This window comes from Quercus suber, unplaced genomic scaffold, assembly GCF_002906115.3.
Source record: "Quercus suber isolate HL8 unplaced genomic scaffold, Cork oak 2.0 scaffold_83, whole genome shotgun sequence".
Classification (NCBI taxonomy): domain Eukaryota; kingdom Viridiplantae; phylum Streptophyta; class Magnoliopsida; order Fagales; family Fagaceae; genus Quercus; species Quercus suber.
Window position 1 is genome coordinate 1,116,368 of NW_027069548.1, and position 17,577 is coordinate 1,133,944.

The following is a 17,577-nucleotide window of genomic DNA, read 5'->3' on the forward strand; positions in this document are numbered from 1 at the left end:
TATTGCCTATGAGACTAGGGATGGAAAACTAGAGATGGGCACTGGCCTAAATCCAATCACACAATGCAGCTCTTCTAAGAACGCATATGGCTACCTTTGCTTCACCCAACAAAGGGCTACTAGGATCCAACTGCTCTGTTCAGTCCGATAATAGCTTTTGTTTCTCATTTTTGTTTACCACTGCAATTGTGATTCTTTCCTCTCTAATCACTACATCAAAGTTGAGCTTAACCCAATTCTTTGGCGGGTGCTTCCAACCTTTCTCCTTTGCTGCTTTCTTTGATTGGCCATCCCATGCTTCCTTATGCTCTATATAAGATTTGAGAAATTGCATAGACAGATCAGTTGTGGAACTTTTAATGCCATCCACTTTAGCTTTGTTCCTAGCCATCCAAATTTGATCACACAAAATAGTGTCATAAAAGCTAAAATTAGCTAACTACTTCATCATTCTAACCCCCAAGATTACTTTAGGCTTAAGAATGGTAAAGAGGTTCCACATGTTGCTCAAATTTAAAGGCCATAGGGCTAACAACCATAGTTGATAGTTGAGAAAAAAGTGGCTCTGCTCTAGACTAGAGTCTCCCTCTTTTCAACAAGAATAGTGCATGTTTGGATCTAGTTTCTAATTCCTTTTAAATTATTTGTACATGTTAAAAAAAAAAAAAAGTAGTGACTGTTACATTCAATAATTTTGTTTCCTAAATAATTGCATTCAATATTTGCAAATGACTAAAAATGCATTGAATTGATAAGAATACTTTTTTTTTTTTTGGGGAGTTCTTGCAGACCAAGTTTTATTTTATAGTTGCTTGGATTTCCTAGAAAGACCTCAAAATCATAGTAGGCCAATAATTTTTTCACCTTCTTACAATAACCTTTGCTTAACGTTAATGATAGGAAAAATCCCATCTCAAAATCAGCAAAATTGGTTCTAGCTGGTCCCACACGTCTTACTTTAATCATACGGCTAAGAACAACAACCTTTTTCTCAAAAGGAAATCTCATTCGTCAATTAAGCTGACTTTCCCCCAATAATTTCAACATCTAAAATACTTCTTAATCTTTTCAATTCGATTTGATTTGATTTTTTTTTTAGATAAAAATTTGAACAAATTAAAGTTACAAAATTAGAATAATTGGGTCCACAATACAACTCAGTACTCACAGACAGTCAGACACAACTCAAGGCCAGGTCAATTTTTAAAAAAATAGACGCGTAAAGCAAAAAAGCAAAAAAAAAAAAAAAAGCAACGGCTCTGATCTGAGTTGGAGAACAATCTAACGGGTCCCACAAAATAAGATTCATAAAAATTTCAAATACAAAAAGGAAAAAAAAAGTAACAAATTTTATAGTACTATAAATTTGTGTAATTCAAGCTTTCTGTTTTTCAATTTTCGTTTTCTTTCTCTCTCTCTCTCTCTTTCTCTGAGCTAGGGTTTCACTTTTTCAGAGCGCCGTTGAGTTTGTCTCGATCGGTGACAGTACTGCTACTGTCTCATTCAATTCCGTGGACCACCAGGTAATTTTATCATTCCTCTATCAAAACCCCCAATTTTTTTGACTGAAATTAGGGTTTATTATTATTTTTTGGGTATGTTGATTTGGGCAGTCGATCTATATTTTGCTGATGTGTTTTTGCTTCAATTTTTGGCAAATGGGTTGAATTTTGATTAGCTTGTGGTTGTAATTTTAGTGGGTTTTCATTCTTTTTGTTAATTGAAGTGTGAATTTGATAGAATTGTATGTGTTATTGGATTCAATCTGATTCGATCCGTGACTTTCTTCAAATTTACTTACATAGGTTTCAATTCTAAGTGCTCAAGGTCTTGTGGGTATATAATAGCTTTTCAAATTCTGGGGCAAAAAAGTTTTTTTTTTTTTTTCTTTCAAGTTTATGTTTTTATTGTTTGTAATTCTTATTTTGAAAATTTGAGTGATTAGTGGGGTTAGTGTGATAATAGTCATATAGATTCACTTTGATGTAATTTAGGTAGTGCAGCTGATTTACGTTTAAGGTTACTAGTCTCAGTGGATTTTGAACTGTTTTCTGATATTTGCCTCATTCTGATTATAATATTAATATTCAAAGTGCACAGCAGAGCAGATTTTCTTTTTAGTCATCTTTTCATGCTTCATGTTTTTAAATTTAATTTGGACCTTAAATTAAGTTTTATTTTTACATTGGATGCAGACAATGATGAGAAATAAAAATAATTTAAATATCAAAGCGTTAAATGAAATTTCGTTTCCAGAAATTTGAAGCAATGGATATAGATAAATTAAGGTAAAAAGGATGCAGGAGTATATCTGAGTTAACTGCACAAAATATATGTGTTTGCTTAGTTGGTTGTGGTTTTACTTTGATTTCTTTTTGAAATTGAAATATGAAATTTTTGGTTACTACAATTTTTTCATGGATGTTTTAATCACATTGTGATGTCCATTCTTAAACTATCGATCATTTATTGAGTTCTTGGTTACTACAATTTTTTCATGAATGTTTTAATCACATTGTGATGTCCATTCTTAAACTATTGATCATTTATTGAGTTCTTTATGGACTTGGGTTTGGGATGGGAAGCTTGTTGAACTTTTATGTATCTGAATTAAGATATATTTGATACTCTCAGATACAATATGGCGATGGAAGTTACCCAGATTCTTCTGAATGCACAATCGATTGATGGTAATGTGCGGAAGCATGCAGAAGACAGTATAAAACAGTTTCAGGAGCAAAACCTCCCCAGTTTCTTGTTATCTCTGTCTGGAGAGCTAGCGAATGATGATAAGCCTGTAGAGAGCCGTAAATTAGCAGGTTTGATACTTAAGAATGCCTTGGATGCTAAGGAACAACATAGAAAGTTTGAGCTTGTTCAAAGCTGGGTGACCCTGGACAATGCCGTGAAGGCCCAGATCAAGACATGCTTGTTACAGACCCTATCTTCTGCTGTATCTGATGCTCGATCAACTGCATCTCAAGTCATTGCAAAGATTGCAGGCATTGAATTGCCTCAGAAACAATGGCCTGAGCTTATAGTGTCCCTTTTGTCAAATATTCACCAGCAAGCAGCTAATGTCAGGCAAGCCACTTTGGAGACTCTTGGATATTTGTGTGAGGAAGTCTCTCCTAATGTTGTGGATCAGGATCAAGTGAATAAAATACTTACAGCTGTAGTTCAGGGTATGAATGCATCTGAAGGGAACAATGATGTTAGGCTTGCTGCTACTCGAGCACTGTACAATGCCTTGGGCTTTGCTCAGGCAAATTTTAGCAATGATATGGAGCGTGACTATATCATGAGAGTTGTCTGTGAGGCAACTCTCTCCCCAGAATTGAAAATACGGCAGGCAGCTTTTGAGTGTTTGGTCTCCATTTCATCAACTTACTATGAGAAATTAGCTCATTACATCCAGGACATCTTTAACATTACAGCGAAGGCTGTGAGGGAAGATGAGGAACCTGTTGCTCTTCAAGCCATTGAGTTCTGGAGTTCAATTTGTGATGAGGAGATAGATATCTTGGAAGATTATGGGGGTGATTTTACCGGGGACTCTGATATTCCCTGTTTTTATTTTATAAAGCAGGCCCTCCCTGCTCTTGTCCCCATGCTGTTGGAGACACTCCTTAAGCAAGAGGAGGATCAGGATCAGGATGAGGGAGCTTGGAATATTGCAATGGCTGGGGGCACTTGCCTTGGCTTGGTTGCACGTACAGTGGGAGATGATATTGTCCCACTCGTTATGCCATTTATTGAAGAGAACATAACAAAACCAGAGTGGAGGCAAAGGGAAGCAGCCACATATGCTTTTGGTTCAATTTTGGAGGGTCCTTCCCCTGACAAGTTAACACCTATTGTCAATGTTGCGTTAACATTCATGCTCGCTGCTTTAACTAAGGACCCAAATAACCATGTGAAGGACACTACTGCTTGGACCCTGGGGCGAATCTTTGAATTTCTTCATGGTTCAACCATAGATTCACCCATAATTACTCAAGCAAATTGCCAACAGATCATTACTGTTCTGCTTCAGAGCATGAAAGATGTTCCAAATGTTGCTGAGAAGGCCTGTGGTGCTCTCTATTTTCTTGCTCAAGGGTTTGAGGAGGGGGGCCCATCATCAACTCTAACTCCTTTTTTCCAGGAAATCGTTCAGGCCCTTCTCACTGTTACACACAGAGAAGATGCTAGTGAATCTCGATTGAGGACTGCTGCATATGAAACGTTGAATGAAGTGGTGAGGTGTTCAACTGATGAAACAGCTAGCATGGTGTTGCATCTTGTTCCTATCATCATGATGGAGCTGCATAAGACTCTTGAGGGGCAGAAACTCTCATCTGATGAGAGAGAGAAGCAGAGTGAATTACAAGGCCTTCTTTGTGGGTGTTTACAGGTCATTATTCAGAAGCTAGGGTCATCAGAGCCAACTAAATATCTATTTATGCAGTATGCAGATCAGATAATGGAACTATACCTGAGAGTTTTTGCGTGTAGAAGTGCCACTGTGCATGAGGAGGCCATGCTTGCCATTGGAGCCCTTGCCTATGCAACAGGCCCAGATTTTGCAAAATACATGCCAGAGTTTTACAAGTACTTGGAAATGGGTCTTCAAAATTTTGAGGAGTACCAGGTGTGTGCTGTGACAGTTGGTGTTGTGGGAGATATATGCAGGGCATTGGAGGATCAGATTCTTCCTTACTGTGATGGGATTATGACACAACTCCTTAAGAACTTATCAAGCAATCAGTTGCACCGTTCTGTTAAGCCTCCCATATTCTCATGCTTTGGTGATATAGCACTGGCTATTGGAGAGAACTTTGAAAAATATTTGATTTATGCCATGCCCATGCTCCAGAGTGCTGCAGAGCTGTCTGCCCACACATCGGGTGCTGATGATGATTTGGTAGACTACACCAATTCTCTGAGAAATGGAATCTTGGAGGCATATTCTGGGATTTTCCAAGGGTTTAAGAACTCTCCTAAAACCCAGCTCTTGATTCCCTTTGCACTTCACATCCTCCAGTTCTTGGACAGCATATATATGGAGAAGGACATGTGAGTTCTCTGTAGAAGACATTTATTTTTCTGGTGTTCTTATTTTAAATATTTCGTTCGGCATTATTTACTGATTTTTTTTTTTTTAAATTTGATTTATAGGGATGATGTGGTAATGAAAACTGCTGTTGGAGTCCTTGGAGATCTTGCAGATACACTTGGAAGTAATGCAGGTACTCTGATACAGCAATCTCTGTCAAGCAAAGACTTTTTAGATGAATGCTTGTCCTCAGATGACCATTTGATCAAAGAATCTGCTGAATGGGCTAAGTTGGCCATCAATCGCGCCATTTCTGTTTGAGGCTAGCATCGCTTGGTATTCTCCTTTATTTTAGAAGTCCCTGCATGCATTTGGTCGTGTCGAGTTGGGGTCCAGGGTTGCATATACATTGAGTCATCACCATTTTCTGACAACACAATACTGTTGGTCTTCAAGCTGTCACTAACTCTTGCGTCATCACCAAATGTTGTCACTAACTAATGCATCAGCACACGCGCGCACACCCGGGGGTGGGGGGAGGGTTGTTATGGAGAAGAGGGTAGTCATGGCTTCACTGAAATGGGTGGAGGTCTCCATAGAAAATCAGAGCAAAGAGGGCTCATGGAGGAGTGCAGTTGCAGACAGAGAGGGAGGTAAGTGTGAGATGAAATTAGATGCTGCTCAAACTGCTTGATGATTGGCTGTGCTCTTGGGTCCTTAAAAGATAGTCCTATTCTTGTCGAGGTTAGTCCCAAATGGTTACAGGTTTTTGAACGGAAGCATGCGAAGAGGTTGGTTCTGGTGTTGTGACATTTCAAGAGCACCCAAGTGCTATATTCCCGAGTTTCTCCTTCCATCGGCATGTTTTTATTTCCAGTTTCTCCTTCCTGGAGAAAGTTTTCATTCCTGGTTTCTCCGTCAATAGCAGATTCTCATTCTTTTGTTAATTCGTGTCTTCGTCTGTTCATCATATGTCCATCATGGTCAGTTTTATTTCATCCTTTTCATATTTTTTCTTATACTTGGCATGCGGGTTGGGATTCACCCACATTTACTGAGTCTAAGAGCATTTCATCTTGCATTTCATTCATTCGTTTTTCATTTTTGTCAGTCTTAGTAGGTGTTTTCTCAGGTCAAATGTTCAATACCATGCATTCATGAAGAGTGGTATATGAGTATAGGTTTTGATTTTGCTTTGGAATGTGTAATCATAATCATATCTATCTCCTCCTGTGGAGGGTAGTATATTGGAATGTCACGAATTGTGATGACATTAAAAGGTTATGTAAGGATTTGAGTGTCACCCTTTGCTAGAGGCAGTGTATTTGTGGTCCTGCCTCAGTTGTTATCTTTCAAGTGATATTAATATTTATAGAAACGATGAATTTTGTGAATATGGGCAGCTTTATTTTCTTTCTTTCTTTCTGTTTATTTGTCTTTCTTGCCTTTCTGTTTGATTAATTGCCATAATTCATTTACAAACTAGCCCTGGCCCCTGTCATGAATAATTGGATACCAGATCCTTACTGCTCAAATTATTGACCTCATTGGTCAAGAACTTATTATAATCTGCACTACATCAGAGAATCCATGCTTCCGAACCACTGCAATTGGTAATACCCATTGGTAATTCTCTAAGAATTCTCTAAGACATGGTGTAAAACACACCCCTTAAAACTCCACAAAGCACACCACGACGTACACAAATAGTATGTATAAGTGTGTAACCATGATGCACCGTTTCAGATGGTGAGAGACAGAGTCCGTAGGGCGGGGAGAGAGAGAATTTTGAGGGCCTCACTGCCGTCTGCTTGGCCTACCACCACCATGATACTGCCGGAACTGTAACTAGTTCATTTTTTAATTAATTAATTTTTTGTTAGGCGTCAAATAAGTTTTTGGAGTGATTTTTGTTTGAGTTGGTTCAATTTTTTGGCTGTGTGTTAGATTTGGATTTGTTATGGATATTTGGGTTACATTAGTAATATCTACTGACAAAAAAAAAAAACTGGAATGGTGTTTAAATCTATTTTTCCCACACACAAACCTTGAACCATAGAGAGCCAAATTAGGAATAAGCAATGGGTGTCATGAGCTGCAACGATGACAAGATTGCAAGGTATTCCAATATTTCTTTTCTCTCTAGCATTGCTTGATTATGTTTTTGAAAAATTGTTGCAACCATTCCTGTTCTAAACATCTAATATCATAAAGGTTTATTTTTTTCAAAAATTTTGGACAGTAAGCGTGTGTTTGGCTCCAAATTAAAAAGCCAGCTTATTTTATTATTCAACTTATTTTTGTTACTATTTATAGGCTTCACTGTACTTTTTAGTACTATTTATGAGTCTCACTGTACTATTCAACTAACTTTTACTTTTTATCTACAGTACTTTCATCAAAAAATTTTCAGTTTCAACAAAATAAGCGGATCCTAAATAGACCGTAAATATGATTAATTTCAATGCTTTGGTTGTATTGGTTTGATTCATATTTTTGAGTTAGTATTTCTTTTCTTTTCTTTTGTCTGCATATTTTTTGTTGGATTGATTATGCGTTAGGGTATTTGTGTTAATTTAGTTTTGGATAGTCAAGGTTTAGAAAGCTAGCGTCAAATTAAATGAGAAAGCATTGAAATTTATGTCTGTTCGATGTTGCTCTTGAAAAGCAAATTAGGTTTTACTAATGTATACTCTTATAGCATATATTAATAAATTTTTTATAGAAAAATGAAAATGTGATTAACTTTTTTGACAATGCATGCACTTAATTGGACTCAAATTTGTATCCCTAATTGGTTACCAAAATAAATGAGAGAGCCAGATGAGAATTTTAGATTTTGATATTATGTACTATAATAAATTAAGTTATATTTGGATAGCGCTTAAAATGACGTGCATTTGGAGTTTGGCGTTTTAAACAATGGGACCCATGGCTATAGTGAATCCCACGGCAACTGTGCATACGGCAGATCAGTCAATTTTCTGGGTCCCACATGGCACTATTCATATTTAAAAACTATTTTGCTATAATATTTTTAACAATAAATTTTTAATTTTTAGCAATAAGAGATATTCAAAGTTTCAAACACACAATTAGTATGCAAAAAAAAAAATGGTACAAATAGCATCACATACATCAATTTGCATGGAAGTTTGGATAAAAAAGAATGCTTTGATATCCTCCTATTTGAATCTTTATCTACCTTCATTGAATTGACAATAATTAAAAATTATTGATTATGATTGCTAGACAATCTTAAAAGATGGCATTATTTAAAGTTTGCGTGTCCTCTTCTCTTCCCAAAGGTTCCAATCTGACCCACTGGAAGCTGGCATGGCCGAAAGGACAGTGCCACTGGTGGTATTCTTGTTTTAATTGCAAGGATACAGAATCAGATAGAGAAAAGGCATATTTTTATCAACTCCTTGATCGTTGTCTCGTTTTTTTTTTTTTTTAAATCTCCGGGTTCCCTTTTTTTTTTTAAACATATAGAATCATAATAATTAATAAGTAATAAATTAAATTTAGTTTTTTAAAAATAACAAATTAAACCCTTAGCATATAATTCACTTGATGAAATATTTAGCCTATAGAATCATAATATTTAACTTTACTTTTCGTAATTTCAAGGCTCAATTTGTTATTCTTGAAACTATAAGATTTAAAAATAAGTAAGAACAACTGAGCTAAGAGTCTTGTAGTTTAATTGACACATTCTCATGCATAAAAGTGCTTGAGAGATTTGGAAAAAAAAAAAAAGTTAGAGTTACAGAGTGAACAACATATTATAACTATCTTAAAAATAAATAAATAAAAAAGTAAGAACAACTTACCTTTCTATAAAAAAAAAAAATAAATAAATAAATAACTAAAAACTAAGAACAACTAGACTCTAAAAAAAATGAACAAGCATGGTGGCATAAAAAGGGGAATAATCAATTGTAAAGAGGCAAAATATCTTAACTGATGTCTCACAATATCTTAAATCTATAATGAATTAGTTGCTAACCCATGTAATGCACCGAATGTGAGCAAATGTTAAATATTTTCATTTTGTTCAATAGGACCAAAGTGGACCAAATAAGAGAAAAGTTGGCAGAATGGACCGAATAAGACCAAAGTGGACCGAATAAAATAAATAGGACCAAAGTAGACCAAATAAGGGAAAAGTTGGCAGAATGGACCGAATAGGACCAAATTGGACGAATAAAATGAAAGTGGCAGAATTGTCTGAATAGAACCAGTGTGGACCGAATAGGACTAAATTTGACCGAATAGAACCAAAGTGAACCGAATAAGACTAAAGTGGACAGAATGGACCAAATAAAACCAAATAAGAGTTATACCCACTTCATTGGGTGATCTTAGTCTTCCCTCGCCCATCCTATCTGATCCAAATTTTGTCTAAGTGTGAACTACCAAGTCATCCTTGGGGTCTTTCTCAAAAAAAAAAAAAAAAAAGTCATCCTTGGGAGCTAGTTGTTAATCTTTGTTGCTTAGCTTTTGGGCTTTTTAGTTTTCTATTATTCCGTTTTCAGGTACCCAAAAAAAAAAAAAAAAAAAACATGCATAATAATAGTTCTATTTCATAATTCATATTAAATATTAATTTGTGTAATTTTTAAGACAAACATCTATTCAGTAGACTTTAGTTAACTCAATTAGTGAAATCTTCTTGTTGAATAAGAGATGTACGATTTGAACTCTACCTACAATTAAAAACCAATTAATATTTTAATTTGATAATAAAAAACAATTATCATAGAATAAACACCATAGTCGAAGTTGTATTGTATGTCTGTCTGTATCTATCAAAAAAAGACAGGACACAATCTAATTCATTCATGGGCTTGACTCTTGGGTGGGGTGTGTGATCCATATGTTGAGAAAGCCCAAAAGTTTGTTTGTTATTTTCTTTATGAGGGTTTGTTTGGGCTAAAAGTGAGGGCCCATGTTAGAGAGTAGAAGCCAATATAGGGAAACGAAGTCCACTCTCAAACTCTCTCAGTCTCACCCGTCGATCACTCACTCTCAAACTCTTCACCGTTCAACAGCGACTGTAAGCTCTATCTCTCTCTCTCTCTCAATGGGTATTTGAAAGATTTGGTTTTGATGGGTATTAGGAACTGAAATACATGATTTTTTTTTGTTTTTTTTTTTTTTGGTTTTGTTGGTTAATTAGGAACTAGAATTGATGTATACTGTATTATAGTTTGTTTGTGTGTTTTTGTTTTTTTTTATTTTTTTTTTTTATTATTACAATTTTGTATGTTTCTATGATGAAGGTACATGTTACAAAATTCTTGTTGACAGCTGATATTTGAATGTTTGGTTAAAATTATGAGGGGTTTATATATAGTTTTTTTAGTTAAAAAACAACCATCTTTGTAAAGTGACACATGCAGTACACATTGTTTTTTGTTAATAGCTCCTATCTTATTACAGTGGAGGAAACATACTTCATGTGAGATTACATCTGTTTGTGCTTTTGAATTCTTTGAATTGGTTATCCATATTTTTAAGTCTGCACGAAAGCGAAAAGTGGGAATTATCCCACATAATCAAAATCCCACCTGAAGCACCCACAGAGCCCGTCACATTTGAATAATCAAGCATTACTAGGGAAATGGCCATGGAGATTGGGGGTATGAAGTTACTCGCTTGTGGCGTTGGGTGATTGCATCCATATATGGGGAGGATAAGGGTAGATGGGCCACACAAGTTAGTACAGGTATGCACGGGTGTAGTTTTTGCCTTTTTGGAGGAGTATCAGAACAGGTTGGGATAGTTTTTTTTTTTTTTTTTTTTTTTTAAATAATTCAACAGTTACAACATTGGGGGTCGTGGGATTTGAACTCTGCCTGTTTTAGTGGAAAATGCCAGGAGGTGCCAATTGAGCTATGAGGCTCTTGGTAGAGCAGCTTGGGATAGTTTCTTCCAACATGTGGCTTTCAAGGTAGGTGAGGGCAATCAAATAAGATTTTGGTATTATCTTTGGAGTGGTCATCTTCCTCTTAAGTATCTACAACCTTAATCTGTTGGAATTTGAGGTTCCACAAAGCCTTTCATGATTGGTAGATGGAGGAGAGGGGGTTGATAGGATGACATGGTGATTAAATGGGAGTGGCACATTTGATATTTGGTCTTACTACAAGGCCATTTGTGGTACTAATGATCATTCTTTCTTGTCCATGGAAGAGCATTTAGCGAGTTAAGGCCCAAAAAGGGTGTTTTTCTTCTTGTGGACAGCAGCGTGCGGGAAGATTCTCATTCTTGATAATCTAATCAACAGGGCTTCCTCATTAGTACGTTGGTGTTGTACGTGCCAGTGTAGTGAGGAAACGATGAACCATTTGTTACTCCATTGTGATGTTGCATATATTTTGTGGAGTGAGGTGTTTAGGATGTTTGAGATTTAGTGGGCGATGCCATTGACTATCCCAACTCTATTATTTGGTTGGAGAAATTGGTTTGGGAAACATTCCTTGGATGTATGGAATCTAATGCTGGTATCTTGATGTGGATAGTAAGGAGGGAATGGAATGGTCATACGTTTGAGGCTGTCAAGAGATCTCTTGATCAATTGAAATCCTTGATTATACATATCTTAATTGATTGGTCTCGGGCATGGGTTTTTACACTTTGTTATTCCATTTTTGAGTTCCAGAATTCCCTTAGATTTTCTCCTTGATATTCTTGTAATTTTTAAAGATACTCTGTGTTCACCACTGTGACCATATAGTACTTTTCATTTTCAATAAAACTCTTATTACTTATAAAAAAAAAGGACTATAGTATATATCATGCACCATTGACTTTTCTTGATGCATCTCTTTTATATCAAGAGTAGAATAAATGTATTAGATTAGTTAGTGGCAAAAGCATGCATGCTCCAAAACTGATGGTTGTTACTTAATGTTTGTTTTGAAAGGATTTCTAGGAGTAACTCTTGATAAAACTTCATTTTCGATCACTCTCCATGGCCAACAATCCTTCACAACTGCTCCCATCAGGTCCTACTCTCTTTCTCTCTCTCCTCCCCCCCCCCCCCCTCTCTCTGTGTTTTCTATTATCTTTCTCAAGAGAAAATCATTAGAATATTAAAACTTTTATTTATTTATTTTCTGCAGAGCTAATTGATAGGTGCATAGGGTCGAAGATATGGGTGATAATGAAGGGAGACAAGGAGCTCGTTGGCACTCTTAGGGGCTTCGATGTCTATGTCAACATGGTCCTTGAAGACGTCACTGAATAGTATGCCCCTCACTCATTTCTTTTCTTTTTTCTTTTTGATAAGTCTCACTCGTTTCTTTCTTATATTCTCTACATATAGGCTTTTTTCCACTAATTTATACTAGTGCCATTGTGTATAGCAGTGTAAATTTAGTTTCGTGTTCACTGACTTTGGCTATTACTGCTGGTAGAGGATTAGGCGAGAGAGAGAGAAAGAGAGGTCAAATTGGTGGTTGGTTTTACCTATCAAAAAACTATTGGTTAGTTTTTTCTTGAAAGAAGGTGAAGGTTGTGTTGGTTTGAGCTTTGTAAATGTAAAGGGACCATGAGAGACAAAGACAAATTTATGGAGTGTGTTGGCTTTGTAACTGAGGGTGCCTGTTGGTGAAATGTTCTATGAGGGCTGAGGATGTAGTCTTGGGGTTTGTCTCACTATATCACACTAGTAAAGCAATGGTTTATGCATATTTGGCAGTGAGGTGGTGCATTAGGCAAGGTGGTTGATTATTAGGAAGATGACAAGTTGAGGCAAGGCCCAAGGTAATGCATTTTTGAGTTGTTCAGGATCAAAGTAGAAGTCCTTTATGATAAGTAAAACTAAACTTATTAGGAGGATGAGAAAGTTTTGATACACACAGTGTATCAAAAATGATGGACTGTATGATATATTATTTTTTATTGGCAAGTTACACATGCATCTGGTCACCCTTCACTTTTCTCTTACAATGGAAGGTGGTGTGATTTGAGCTAGTTCCCATTGATGATTGTATGATATATTGTAAGTATCTAATAGGGTCAGTATTCTTCAGGCTGTGGCATGTGATAAAATCAATAGTCTTAGAGCATTTGTCATTTTGTTGTGTGATATAACTTTTGTTCTTGGTTGGAGTACTTTGTTTTTCAGAAGTTAGTTATTGGATTCATAAACTTATTCAATTGCCTTCCACGAAAATGGTAGAGCAGTAGGATTTTAGTCTCAATTGTAACAGATCAGTATGCTGAAGAAAAACTTTTATTTCTTGTTGGTAAATTCACCTTACCTCAACCCTTATAGACATTCTAGATTGTGACATATCAATTTTAAATTTTTTTTATAGATGTCATTGGAATGTAAGAGTAAGAAGGAGATTGTGAATAGATTCACCATCGTGTTGATAGACTGTTTTCAGAGATATTGCTTTAAAATGTAGAGTTGAAGATTTCATTGAAACTTAGTAGATTGTGTCATGGTGTAATCTTGAGCATGTAAGTTTTATCATTTGACAACTCTTAATTTGCCAGTTCATGTGGGACAAGGGCCTTCTAAAAGATAATGGAGGTTATAGCCAATGAACTCTAGCTTAAATGTTACTTCCTCCTTCCACAATCATGAGTTCAAGAACCAATTGGTGAGTGTAACTTATCGTTCAAAAAATGAAAAAGATAATGGAGGTCATAAATAGCTATCTAGGTACTATCCATCTGCTAGGAGAGTTTACAAACAAATATATATTTTTGGTATCAGCCTCCCTATTTATGGCCCACCATATGATCTATTATGTGAATAGGCACATGCTCCTTTCCATTATACATGACTTCAAATCCTAGCAGGAAAAGGAGGGGAAGGATACTCGCACTATGGTAAATATACAGAATTCCATAGTCAATCTCATAGATTAATATAGAATTATGTGTCATGCCATATTCACTGTTTTGCTTGGCCTTTTTGGCAAATCCTGTTTGGAAGGCATTTGTTTTCGGTTTTCCTCAATTATTTGAGATTTTTACCTTTTCTCCTTCTCTTCTGCTGCTCCTCCCAATTCTAAGGTTTTCACATGTTATTGTTGCTTTTATAAATAAAGACTGCAAAATTGCTTTCAAATAGGAAGTTTTGTAACTGTCTCATCTCTTTTGTGCATAACATGCCAAAAGGCTGGCAAAACAAATGATCTTACTTCTTCTTGATCTTGTCTAATAATTGAAAGTATTTATTCCAAACTGCAATTTTCAGTCTTGCCCTTGTGCAGGATGTCATTCTTTTCTAAATTTTTGCAGGATCGTGTTATAGTAGGTGGTTATGCAATTGCAAGAAGTTCCATTCTTGGTTAGGGCTATTGGGACCCTTGTAAAAATTTATTGGTGCATGGAGTTATCATTTTCATATGAAAGTTCACTCGTTGAAAAATTAAATAAAATATATATATATATATATATATATTTTGCAGGGAAAAGGAGCACAAGTTTTTAGGGTATCTTTAGATTCCATAAAAGAATTGCATGTGGTATTGTTTTCCTGGATCTTGATGCTTTGATTTTATGGGGTCTTTCTGGAGCTTAATAGATTGCATCTGTGTTTTTCCTTTTTCCTTTTGGCATGAAAGTTGCTGTATTTTTATCCCCATCATTGAGTTTAGTGACATCCTTCACATGACACATCTTTCAATTTAGTTGGCTACTTACTCTTTGTGAAGTTCAATACAGTAGAAGATTATTGATACTTCATTTTCCACTTTGTCCAAGCCTTTGGTGTTCAGATGTCAGGGAGATAATGTGATTGAAACATAAGGTCCCTTGGTTAAAAGGTTGTTATTGAAGGTAATCACCCAAATGCTGCTAAAAAAATTTAAGGTAATGTAGATTGAGTCTGAAGTATTTGGACAACCACATTCTTTTTGTGTGGATGAAAGGGAAGCAGATTCTGAGGTGGGATTCTTAACCTGGGGAATTTGATTTTTGGATGAAAAATGGGAACTGTAGCCTTTGTTGTTGCATTTTGTGGATGTTTAGAACAGTGTCCATTTCACTGAAAAGTGCCTTCTCGACCTCTGTGAATTTCTATTTTCAACAAACAATATGAATTACGAGGATGAATATCTAAGGCTGACAAAATTACAAGGTGTGGAAAACATAGCACTAGCTTCCTGAGGGGAAAAAAAAGGACTTTTGTAAGATTTAGCTATTTATATTGTCTTCTTTTATATGATTTGAAATTAGTTTCTGTATCTTTCTTCATTTTTATTCTCCTAAAAGAACTGTGATTAGCTAATATGTTAGCTTCAGTCAGTTCAGTACTTCAGTGTGAGCTTCTGTTCCTGTTCGAGATTTAAAATTTTGTTTTCATTTGCTAGTGAACAACTATAGAGGTTTTATTAATCACTTTCTGGTTCGAATATCGTGTCACAGTGAGATCACTGCTGAAGGGAGACGGATAACAAAGCTTGATCAGATTTTACTAAATGGAAACAACATTGCCATTGTAAGTGAGATACAATGGTTTTTTTTTATTCATTATGCTTGAGTAGTTTAGTTTTGTTTTCAAGTTTGCGGAATGTATTTCCTCTATCATTGATACAAAGAATGAATTTCAACATCCCAAACATTTCATCTTAAAGTGTAAACCCTATGCTTTTTAAACTACTTTCTGCAATCCTTTACTTAGCTGCTTATTTGCCTATTTTGATTAAATTTAAATGGAGCCATAATGTGAAAAATGGGAAATATATGTTTCAAATATCTAAAGTTCCTTTCTAATACTTTTGTTGGAATGCAGCTGGTCCCTGGTGGTTCACCTGATCCAGAATGAGTGCAGCTAGCCTCTACTCTGTTATTGATTTCCCCTTCCTCTACTGTGGTTGGGGTCAGATTACTCTTCTGTTTTAATGAGAATTCTGACCACCAAGATGCTCTTTTTTCCACCACTTTGTTATTCATTAGTTATCATGATTGTTGGATAATGGTGGTGGGTCTATCAATGATCATAGATTATGATGGATTGTGTTTGTCCTAATAGTTAGTTTGTATTGCTAATCATAGTTAGTGTGCCATGAGCTCTACTATTGCTTCAGATGATATTGTATGGTTTCAAAGACAAAATTTAACTTTATCTGCTGCCGGTTAAATCAATGCTAAGTAGACTTCTCTGTTAATTGTAATGCCATTTGGGTATAGCTTGTTGGCTTTAATGATTTTTTTCTGGTCTCAAGTTGTGGTGTTTGTTGAAACTTGAAAGACTTGTTGGAAACCTGTGCATTCAAAGTTTCAAACAGACCTCTTCAGGGCTACTAGTTGGTTTAAAGGGTTTGGTTGGATACTAGATGTTTCCAAGTCTATGATCTTCCTGAGTTAACTGTCAATTGCCAAAGACTAAGAGAGCATTTAGTTTGCAGTTTGTTGTCAATAGCCCTTGCTTGCACAACACATGAAATAATACCTTTCTACATATATATATATATAAATAGAGAGAGAGAGAGAGAGAGAGAGAGAGAGAGAGAGAGAGAGAGAGAGAGAGCATTTCTGTTAGTGGGAAAGAGAGAAATTTAACACAATGAGTTCTAGGTGGATGATGAGGCTATTGATTTAAGATCTACAAGTACACGTCTAACTCACTAATAAAAAAGTAACCACAAAATGTCATTAGAAGTAATAGGAAAATTCAACACTTTATAATGTGACATGGTGTCCAAACTAGAAAATATGAAAAAGTTAGGTGGTCCAATACACAATGTATTTAACTACAAAAAAGAACTAGGTGAAGGAAAAAATATTAAATGGATTCAGAGAGTGAGCATCATAGTGAGCATAAAGTTACATGGGAAGAGATATTAGGTCTTACTTTTAAGGTCGTACAGAGAAAGTGCCGTAGTACCCCTTAGTGATATGACTCCCACCTTCCATATCTAACAAAGCCAGTGGGGTAGGATAATTTCCCTATTTTTTGTTCTTTTCCTAGTGCTGTTGTGTACCTCTATCTCTATCGCTCTATCACTCTATGTGCTTGGGGTTTCTCTATGACATATATACTTACAAAATGCTATGAAAGAAAAGGAAGAAGAAGAAGATGAAGAAGAAGTCAAGAAAGATTGGACAGTGGAAGAAAATGAAGGTATTACAGTAAGCATCCTAAATGAACAGAACCAACCACTTTGAGCAGTCTTGTAGTGACTTCAAAGTGCCGTTCAGTGCACTTATCCTCTTCCTCAGTCTTGCCTTGTCAATACTTGGTCCATAGAGCTAGATATAAAAGCAAAATAAATCCTAAAGATACAACAAATTTTAATATATAATCTATTACATGCTTATGAATGTGATTAGTTGATATCAATAGTATAATAAATGAATTTACTTTTTTGTGATTAGTGACACATTAATTTGTAAAAGTCATGTAGTAAACTCCATATTATTCCTAATACTATTGAAAATTAAACTAATTGTGCTAATGTAAATGAAACTAGTTTATGGGCTCATACTACTCAAATTTGTAGTATCCCTAGTATCGCTAAAAATAAAAAGATGAGCTCATAAATGAAGTCTCACATTGCTAAGAA

At 35.6% G+C, this 17,577-nt stretch overlaps 2 protein-coding genes across 2 annotated transcripts; both read left to right on the forward strand.

Annotated features, from left to right (window-relative positions):
- The first annotated feature begins 1,372 nt into the window (after window positions 1–1,372).
- On the forward strand, window positions 1,373–6,432 carry LOC112034579 (importin subunit beta-1). Its single transcript, XM_024067394.2, has 3 exons — window positions 1,373–1,523; window positions 2,635–5,058; window positions 5,161–6,432. The coding sequence occupies exons 2-3, from the start codon at window positions 2,642–2,644 to the stop codon at window positions 5,357–5,359; spliced, it is 2,616 nt and encodes an 871-aa protein (XP_023923162.1). The 5' UTR covers window positions 1,373–1,523; window positions 2,635–2,641; the 3' UTR covers window positions 5,360–6,432.
- Window positions 6,433–9,971: 3,539 nt separating this feature from the next.
- Window positions 9,972–16,185, forward strand: LOC112034573 (sm-like protein LSM5). Its single transcript, XM_024067387.2, has 5 exons — window positions 9,972–10,100; window positions 11,973–12,054; window positions 12,172–12,295; window positions 15,437–15,509; window positions 15,804–16,185. The coding sequence occupies exons 2-5, from the start codon at window positions 12,021–12,023 to the stop codon at window positions 15,834–15,836; spliced, it is 264 nt and encodes an 87-aa protein (XP_023923155.1). The 5' UTR covers window positions 9,972–10,100; window positions 11,973–12,020; the 3' UTR covers window positions 15,837–16,185.
- Window positions 16,186–17,577: the final 1,392 nt, after the last annotated feature.